Here is a 10,028-nt window from a genome sequence, read left to right as displayed (position 1 = left end):
CAGAGAAGAGTCCATTTTTCCATTAAAGGAGAGATAATTTTTTGGAGGCAATTAGGTAGCTCAGTGGATTGAGAGCCAGGCCTAGACAGGAGGTCCTAGGTTCAAATCTGGCCTCAGACACTTCCCAGCTGTATGACCCTGGGCAAATAACTTAACCCCAATTGCCTACCCTACAGCTCTTCTACCTTGGGACCAATACACAGCATTGATTCCAAGACGAAAGGTAAGGGTTTAAAAAAAAAAAAAGAAAAGGAAAGAAATATTTTCTCACATAGAATTTGTTCATGAAGATTAAAGTGCCTGATGAGTCATATCTCTTACTCTGTGAAGAGTCAAGGCAAGTCTAAGCTATTATCTTCTTAGAAAACCTAGCCAAGAAACTCTATTCAGTATTTGTTTATAAAGACTTAACTTTAAAAATCATAAAATGTACTGGATAATAGTTAGGAGGCCTAAGGATTAATCCTAGTTTTGTCACTAACTGGCTGCTTGTCCTCAGGCAAGTTGTTTTCATAGTCTAGATTTCAATTTGCCTATGTCTCATATGGAGAATAATACTAGCCCTACTAAACTTATCCCAGTTGTGAGGGGAAAATGAATTTCTAGTAGATATAAAAAAGCTTTGGGGAAAAAAAAGAAAAACTATGATATTCAGGGCAATGGATAGAAGCAGGGTATGTTGGACATGAAGGTAATATTTATAATAAATGATGTTGATAATTTTTTTAATGAAGGAATGAATACCTTTGGAATCTCTAATATCTCCTGTCCAGGGGGGGAGGGAGGAGGAGAAGAAGAGGGCTATAATAGGCCTATATCTTTTAGGAACTTGTGGTCATTTGAAAACACATGCATCAATGAGATATAAAGTAAAAATTTTACTTAAGCAAGGGAAAGGAGATCGACCAAACTGAACAGGACCTTACAACATAAAATATTACTACTGGAAGGGGATTAAAATCCTAGATCTCAGGATGTTGTAAGTGGAAAACAGGAGTTGAGCAGAGACTATAACCTAAGTCATCTACTCCTAGTCTTAAGAATGATAATAATAATAACATGCATTATTGAAACATGCTCATTAAAAAATAAGGTCAACAAAGGAAATGCACTTGCTTCATATTCTGAAATCAAACTCATCATGTTCCTCCCCTCCCCACCCTCTTCTAACTACTCTTTGTCAACAGATCCTCCCAGTGGCGGCTCAAAATTTCAATGCCCATTCTAATGCTTCCCTCTTCCTCACTCCCAAACCACCAGTGGTGGTTTGCCAAGGTTGATCATTTCTATATCCAGAATATCTCTTACATATACCCCCTTCTTTCGAGTACCAAAGACCCCACTGTAGTCCAAACTCTTATCACCTGAATAATAGGTATTATAGTCTCCTACCAGTGTCCTCGACTGTATCCAACCCATTAAGCTTAGGCTGAGAAATCATCTCAAGGCACTGCTTTAATCACTTCACTCCAAAGAAAATTTTTAATAGCTCCTCATTGTCTATGGAAAAAGTCCAAACCCTTCACAAGCTTGTCTCTCCTCTAAGGCCTTAGAACCTGGAATAAGGAGGTCTTGCAAAGATATGCCTTCAGTTCACTCTGTTGCATTGATAAGTCACTTCCTTTCTCTGGTCCTTAATTTTCCCATTTTAAAAATGAAGGGCCTAAATTAGATGATCCAAAGTGTACCCGCTATTTCTTCCATTAATTCTATGTTCTATGATCACTTCCAGCTCTGACATTACCTGTCCCACAATAACATTATAGTTAGTCTCTTTGAATTATCATGAGACTATTGCCATTTTTCTTAGAATGGTTATTTTTACTCTATGAAAGTCTCTCTGCTGAGATCACAAATATCAACAAGAAATTCACAATATAGGGAAAAAGAAGACCAGACCCAAGGAGAGAGCAAATGCTGCAGGAACTGAGTAAGGAGGGAACACCAAGAAATGGGATTTGGGGGAATTTTACCAGTAGCATAGCAGGGAGTATTGCTTTCACTGTCCTTCCTTGCTCCCATTTTATAGATGAGGAAATCAATGCTCAAAGTTTACACCTTCAGTAATAATTCAGGGAAAATGTGCTGCCTTTTTCATATGTGAAGATTGTGTCAGCCTACATGCTATGACTTTTGGTTTTGCTTTTTTTTTTCTAGTAATGGAGATGTCCAATACTGATTTCCTCATATTCTTTCCTTTTTCTCTCTGCAATCCTATGCCTTGCATAACCGAAATTATACAAAGTCTCTGTAAAAGATGGGAGAGTTTTGATTCATCACAGAACAGTGGAAAGAGACCCTCTAATAAGACACTCCAAGAATCAGAGTTCGGACACTTTTAATATTCAGTATGTATATGTTATTAACAATTTGCTTCATGCCATACTAAATGTGGCTTCTATTTACAAAGTCCTTCAAGGTTTGTAACTTGCTTTGCCTGTATTATCACATTTGATCCTCAAACAACTCTGTCAATTAGGTGCTAATATTATCTCCATTTTAAAGATGAAGATACTCAAGCCACCTGAGGTTAACCCCAGTTCATCTATCTGGTGAGTATCTGAGTATGAATTTGATCCCAGTTCTCCCTGATTCCAAGCCCTGCCCTCTACTACAACACATTTAGCACCCTGTCCTGGGTCCTGGAGATACAAAGATAAAATATGGCAGTCTCTGACCTCAAGAAGCTCAGATTCAATTAGTAAAGGTATTGCCCTTTCCACAGAGAAATACGTTCATGGAAATCCAGACAGAATGTTCCAATAAAATCTGATGAAGGAAATTGGGGCATTCTCCACCTATACATTCTACTAGGGGAATCCAAGCAGCCTAAGAGAAGGAATTGCTACCTAAAGAAGGATCACTTTATAAATGAATCAATAACTTGATGAACATATGAAAAGAGAAATTATTAAGCATCAAAAATTATAGTGTTAAGCAAAGAATATAAATGCAAATAAGCAAGACAATCTCTAACCTGAAAGAGGTTACATCCCAAAAGGGGAACACAACATTTATACAGGAGCAGGAGTTGGAAGGGGGTAGGGAAGTTATGATTAGGATGGGCCCCAAGATTGATAAAGTAATAGTCTAGCAATCAGAGTCAAGGGTCTCAAGAGCGGGGGAATAAGGGAATAAGGTTGAATGAAAGGTAGTCCAGAGAAAGACTGGAATGCAGGTCCTGGGCAAAAGGCTTCAATATATCTCTAAAATGTAGATAATAATATTTATGCAACCTACCTCCCAGAGTTGCTTTAAAGAAAGAATGAAATAATCTACATAAATCACTTTGTTATTATAAGCTGTCAACATCCTTATCCTTCCTCTGGCACTGATTGTCTGTGTGACCTAACGCAGGACACTTAACTTCTCTGGGCCTCAGTTTTCCCATCTAAAAATGGAAGGACTAGGAATAGATAGCCTCTAGGTCCCTTGCAGTTCTAAACTTATTTTTTTTAACCCTTACCTTCTATCTTAGAATCATTGGTCATGATTCTAAGGCAGAAGAGTGGTATTTGCTAGGCAATTAGAATCAAGCCTCGCCCTGGGTCACCCAGGTAGGAAGTGTCTAAGGCCATATTTGAACCCAGGTCCTTTCAACTCCAGGATTGACTTCTCTATCCACTGAGCCACCTAGCTGCCCTCTAGATTTATTCTCATACAGTGTTGTTATTGATCTTCTTAGGATAACCTAAAGGGTAAAGAGAAATGAAGGGAATCCCCTTGCCAACCAATAGATAGTATAATACCCTGCACATGGTAGGTATCAAAAATACTTATTATTAAGTCAGTGAACAATTGAAATCAATCACATTCTGTTCTATTAAACACTTACAGCACAAGGGGCATGGTCATTTTCCCATTAAAGACTGCTCTTTTTGTTGTTGTTGTTACTCTTCTCCTAGGGTTACTGTTCCCCATCTTTTTTATCTCACTATTAGCTCAAACCTCAATTGAAGCATTCTGGATAAAGATGGCCAAATGCCACTTCCTCAAGAGTTAGTCAACATTTCTTTGCTAAAGGGAAACTAGAATATAGACTTTAGATTATTAGAACTGAAAAGGATTTTGGAAAACAAGAAACAGAAAATTACTACTAGAATGGTCTTTAGAACATAGACCACAAGTTATTAGAGTTATTCCCACCCTTTAAAATAAAAAAAATTTAGGTGATCTAATTATGTAATGATATAGCTATAAGAAAAAATTTTATTTTATTTTCCCAATCGCATGTCATGACAATTTTCAACCTATGTTTTCTGAAATTATAAGCTCCAAAACTTTCTCCCTCCCTCCATTCCCTTCCCCTTTCTAGAAATGGTAAGCAATTTGTTCTCTGTATACATATATTATCATGCAAAACACATTTCCATATTGGTCTTTGAAGAGGATATTCATGTAAAACCTAAAACCCTCCAAAAAACATAAATGAACTAAAAATAAGAGAACTTAGAACATACAATTAAACAAATTTTAGCTAAAAACTCTTTGGTATATGAAATATTAGAACATAGATTTTCAGAGTTAGCATGAATCTTAGAACAAAGGTATCTCCCCTCTCCAAGCCTTTACATAAATAACACTTCATGCCTAGAATATATTTCCTCCTCATCTCTGACTTATAAAATGCTTAGCTTCCTTCAAGGCTCAGCTCAAATGTCACCCCCTCTGAGATACCTATCCTGATTGCTCCCACTCTCAGATGCCAGTAGTCCCCAGATGTCCTCTATTTACTTTGTATTTATTTTGTATATAATTCTTGTTTGCATATCTGTATTGTTTATGTTCTCACTTCCAATTCCCAGTCCTACAGCCCTCCCTATTCCCGTGGAATCTAAGCTGCTTGAGGGAAAAGACTGATCCAAATTTGTCTTTGTATCCGTAGCAGCTATCACAGTGCTTATAATACAGTCAGTATTTAATCAATGATTTTTTTTTAACCCTTGTACTTCGGTGTATTGTCTCATAGGTGGAAGATTGGTAAGGGTGGGCAATGGGGGTCAAGTGACTTGCCCAGGGTCACACAGCTGGGAAGTGGCTGAGGCCGGGTTTAATCAATGATTTTTGAACGAATGAACTAGCAGAATATTACTCTTTGAAGATACCTAGAATAGAATGCAAACTCTTTCTAGGCCAGAATTCTCACTTTTTATTATTGTTTCTCCCCCATGAGCCTAATAGGGAGCTTTGACTATAAGAAGTTTTTGATAAATATTTGTTGAATTTAATTAAATTAAATTAAAAATGAAATATTAGAACTAAGTAGGAGGGACTTTGGAATATAGAAACTTAAGATATAAGACAAAGAATTTTAGAACTGGTTAGAGCATAGAACCAAAAAAATCAGTGATATAAGATAATTTAAACATAGAACAGAAAAGATCAGAACTAGAAAGCAACTTGGAACAGAAACTATAGAATTTTAGAACAAAGTACTTATTATGTTAGTGATGAAAGAAGGATCCTTGAAGATCACCACATAATGGATAGTGTGCTGGTCCTGTAATCAGGAAAACCTAGGAATAAATCCCATCTCAGATGCTTATTAGCTGTGAGACTTTAAGCAATTCACCATTCTCTCATTCTGTTTTTTCATTTGCAAAATGAAAGGGTGAAGCTAACTCATCTCACCGACCTTAAGATACCTTCTAGCTCTAAATATACAGTCTTTAAAATAAAAAAGAAACCCTTATCTTCTCTCTTAATATCAATACTAATTATTGGTTCTAAGGCAGAGGAGCAGTAAGGGCTAGACAACTGGGGATAAGTGACTTGCCCAGGATAACACAGGTGGGAAGTGTCTGAAGTCATATTTGAACCCAGGACCTCTCATCTCCAGTCCTGACTTTAACCACTTAGCCACCTAGCTGTCCCTTAAAAATATAATATTATAGCAGATAAGTAAACTGAGGTGGAGATAGTGGAAATGGCTTCCTCAAGAAGATACAGCAATTTAGCAGCAAAGCTAAAGATGGATGATGATGATCTCTTCCTCTTGATTTCCAGTGCAAGGTTCTTTCTACTACAAGCTACGTGTCAGGAATCACCTGGAATACAGCTCTGGCTTGCCTAACACCTTAATTAATTCCATTGTATGTGAATGATGTCATTTTGTCTATTGTATAAATGGAGCGAGAATCCATGTGAACCTTACCTGAGACTATACCAGACTAACAAGAATGGCTTTCTCAGTCCTTCATATGATGATGGCGATAGGACTGTTTACTTTGATTCTTCCCTGCCATGCTGGTGAGTGTTTTTGGTGGAAAAGAGGATATTAGACATTACAGTTAATATACAATTATAGAAGGACATAGCTGAAAGGAATCTTAGCGATATCTAGTCCAGCTCTCTCATTTCACAGAAAGGGAAGCCCAAATATGCTGAGAGGAAGGCATTTACTCAGGATTACACAGTCTAGTAAGCATATAATACATATTATAATGTACTACGATGTAATACTCCTCCTGGTGCAGGGCAAAACCACTAGCCTAGGAATCAGGAGGATTTGGTTGCAGATTGCTCATGTAACCTTGAATAAGTCATTTAACTTCTCTATGCCTTAGTTATTCTTCTATAATATGGGAGTATTGGGATATATGATCTCAAATAATCTCTGTATTCTGTTTTAAGTTTCAACCTAGCTATAATATCCTGTATTTTATGTGTGAAGAGCAAATATTAAAATCTCTGATTTATATCCTAACAGTCTTCTACTACTAACCTATGTTTTAAGAATATGTCCAGTTCTGACATTCTTTTTTCTATATTCTAAGGAAACTTCTAGTTCTGACATTCTGTGTTTAAAGACCATTCTAACTCTAATATCCAATAGAATATACATTCTTTGAGGGAATAAACTTTTTATCTGTGTATCCTCAGAATATGGCATAGTGCCTGTAACTATATTTTGTGTTAAATTTTTTCATGAATTAAATGTAATATTTAAGATTTTATGTTCTAGGTTTCCTCTCCTGTGTTATTGTTGTTCAGTTGTTTCAGTCATTTATGATTTTTTTGTGATCCCTTTGGCGATTTTCTTGGCAAAGATATTAGAGTAGTTCACCATTTCCTTCTCCAGCTCATTTGATAGATGTGGAAACTGAGGCAAACAGGGTTAAGTGACTTGCCCAAGGCCACATAGTTATTAAGTGTCTGAAGCTAGATATGAACCCACAAAAATAAGTATTCCCGATTCCAGATGGAACAGCATTCTGTCCACTGTAGCACCCCTACCTGCCCTGCTTCCTTTCACATCTGACATTCTCTATTCTATTGTAATATTGTTTGTTTAGAACTCTTTCAGACACTAACATTCTCTGTTCTCTTTTCAAATATCCTTTCTAATGCTGAATTTTTAAATACACTGTTCTAATGTTCTTTATGATTCTAACATTCAATGAATAAAAAACTATGATAATGAAAGTAGTGCTACCCAAGTTCCTATTAGAGGGGAAAGACTAATGCTTCAGTAAAATATTATTGTCATTTCACCACCATGGAACAAAATAACTGAGTATCTCTGCTCTGCATTTCAGATGATGAGCCATCAGTCTCGAACCCAAAATCAGACACAGGATTACCAACATTCTTAAGTACCCTGGGTACTGGAATCCTTGAATCTGCAATGGACTACCTTCTCTCCTCAATGAGCCGGAGATCGTAAGTAACAAGTCACCTCTCTCTCAGTCTCCATTTATACACCATGAGATGGATGGACAGAATGGAGTAATACACAAACGGATATTTCCTTCTGCCATTTCCTTCTCCACCTTTTATCCTTTTAGATTGAGATCATCCCTAGGCCTGAATGAGATCACAATATAGCCTCTACGACAACCTACACCTTTGAGATGCTTTGCACAGGACACTTCTACCCACTCTAAGAAACCCAGATTAGGACCTGGTGCCTTGGTCTTATTAATTCTAGAATTGGGGCAGAGAGGAAGTCATAGCCTTCATATGTGTGACAATGAGTGACAGTAAGGATTAAGAACCCAGGTCTCCTGACTCCTCATCAAGTGCGGATACCACGGAGCTATAAGTAGTTATTGATCATTTACTCTGCCCAGTCCTGAGGTGTTTTTTTTTTAAATCACTTGCCTTCTGTCTGAGAATTAGTTCTAAAACAGAAGAGCAAAAAGGGCTAGGAGAGTAGGGTTAAGTGACCTGCCCAGGGTCACACAGTGAGGAAGTGTCTGAGACCAGATTTGAGCCCAGGTCTTCTCAATTCCAGGTCTGTTCCTCTGTCTATTGAGCCAGCCAGCTTTCCTCTCAGGAGGACATTGAGGAAAGTACAGAGATAACTCACAGTTGCCTGCTTTCAGAGCTCACAACCCATGTCCCAGGGTTATCCTAGAGGCAGCTCATACAGGCTTTCTGGGCTGATAGTTAATTTTTTACTATGAGCTACAAATCAGGGATTGATTTATTATTTTGCTGACTGGCTAGACTTAAGGGATAAAGTGTTAATAATGCAGATTAAAGTGATGTGTGTCATAAATACTTTTTTTTTTGAAAGGTGGCTGTTAAACATTTACGACTGAGCCCAACCCTGTACATTTACAGGCGAAGTGTGATTTTAATTAGAATCATTGAATATGGAATGTTAGGTCTAAAAGAGTCTTTATAATATTGAGTATGCCACATTCTAAGAGTTAAATTGCTTGCCCAAGTTCTCATAGATATTAAGTAGTGTTGGCATTACAGTTTATAATCTCTGCCTCTAAATCCAGGAATCATTCTACTATGCTACATTCTTTCTGAAATGGGGACAACTGGTGGTATGGTAGACAGAGTCCCAGAGTTTAGTAACTCTTGAATTCAAATCCAGTCTCAGACACTTACTGAATGTCTGACCATAGGCAAGTCACTTAACCTCTATTTACCTCAGTTTCCTCAACTGTAAATCCTTCCAGGATTGTTGTGAGGATCATATAATCATTGTAAAGGACTTAGCATAGTTCCTGGCATATAATAGATACAATAGAAATATTGTTTTTCAGTCATTTTTCAGTTGTGCTCAACTCTTCATGACCCTATTTGAGGTTTTCTTAGCAAAGATACTCAAGTAGTTTGCCATTTCCTTCTAACTTATTTTACAGATAAGGAACTGAGGAAAACAATGAGTTTCCCAAGGACACATAGCATGTAAGTTCTGAGGCTGGATCTGAACTCAGGTCTTCCTAACTCCAGGCCTAGAGGTCTATTCACAGCACCACTTACCTATTACTATTAAATGCACTATAGAAGATGGAAAACAGATTGTTAGAACACAGACTCTTAAAGCTAAAATATCCCCTTTTGAAATATTGAATATAGAATGTCTTAGAAGACAATCTTTTTCATTCTCTTTACTTCAAACACAACATAATCTATCCATTTTTCTTTTCTTTCCAGTGGATTTTCAGAATTGGACAATAAACCAGAAAAGTCTCCAGAAAAGTGATTGGTAAGTGGAAGGTGACTTTATCTTTTTCTTTTTTTTGCCCCAAGGCACAGGGGCTACTCATGGGTCTAATCCCACTACTGATTCACACAGGAACTTGCTCTACTTCTTCCAGTTTGTTCCTCCTAGGGTTACCTAGTCCCACTACCACCACCACCCACTACAGGGGACTCACCATATTAAAGCCACAAACTTAGTCCAATTTTGTATACTTTGCTGTAGCTAAGAACCCAAGTTCAAGAGAACTATTAACTTCAGCTTCTCCAGTAACTGGGACTACAGATATGAGTCCACTTTGATAGGAGATGTTTACAATCTAATAGGAGTAACTATTTGTAATGAGTAAAGTAATAGACTTATAGTCATGATTACTGGACTTTAATCCAAGCTTTTCCACTTGCTATTTGTATGGCCAAGAACAAGTCTCTGAAGCTTAGTTTCCTCTTCAGTTAAACAGGAAAGAATAATACCTGTCTCCCTGATAAATCTGTTAAACAAAGCAAATATGGGAATTAATGGTAAAACATTTTGTTTATAATTTAAAGAGCTTTAAGTTATAATGTTTAAAAAAACTGAGGCT

At 37.1% G+C, this 10,028-nt stretch overlaps 1 protein-coding gene across 1 annotated transcript; it reads left to right on the top strand.

The window, feature by feature from the left end:
- The first annotated feature begins 6,179 nt into the window (after positions 1-6,179).
- C2H5orf46 (chromosome 2 C5orf46 homolog) lies at positions 6,180-9,448 on the top strand. The gene is made up of 3 exons (XM_044661654.1): positions 6,180-6,249; positions 7,539-7,662; positions 9,400-9,448. Exons 1-3 carry the CDS (start codon positions 6,180-6,182, stop codon positions 9,446-9,448), a joined length of 243 nt encoding a protein of 80 aa, XP_044517589.1.
- The last annotated feature ends 580 nt before the right edge of the window (positions 9,449-10,028 follow it).

The sequence above is a fragment of the Gracilinanus agilis genome, chromosome 2 (genome assembly GCF_016433145.1).
Source record: "Gracilinanus agilis isolate LMUSP501 chromosome 2, AgileGrace, whole genome shotgun sequence".
In the NCBI taxonomy this organism is placed as follows: Eukaryota; Metazoa; Chordata; class Mammalia; order Didelphimorphia; family Didelphidae; genus Gracilinanus; species Gracilinanus agilis.
The sequence above is the reverse complement of the archived record's forward strand: the minus strand, read 5'-3'. Positions and strand labels throughout refer to the sequence as shown.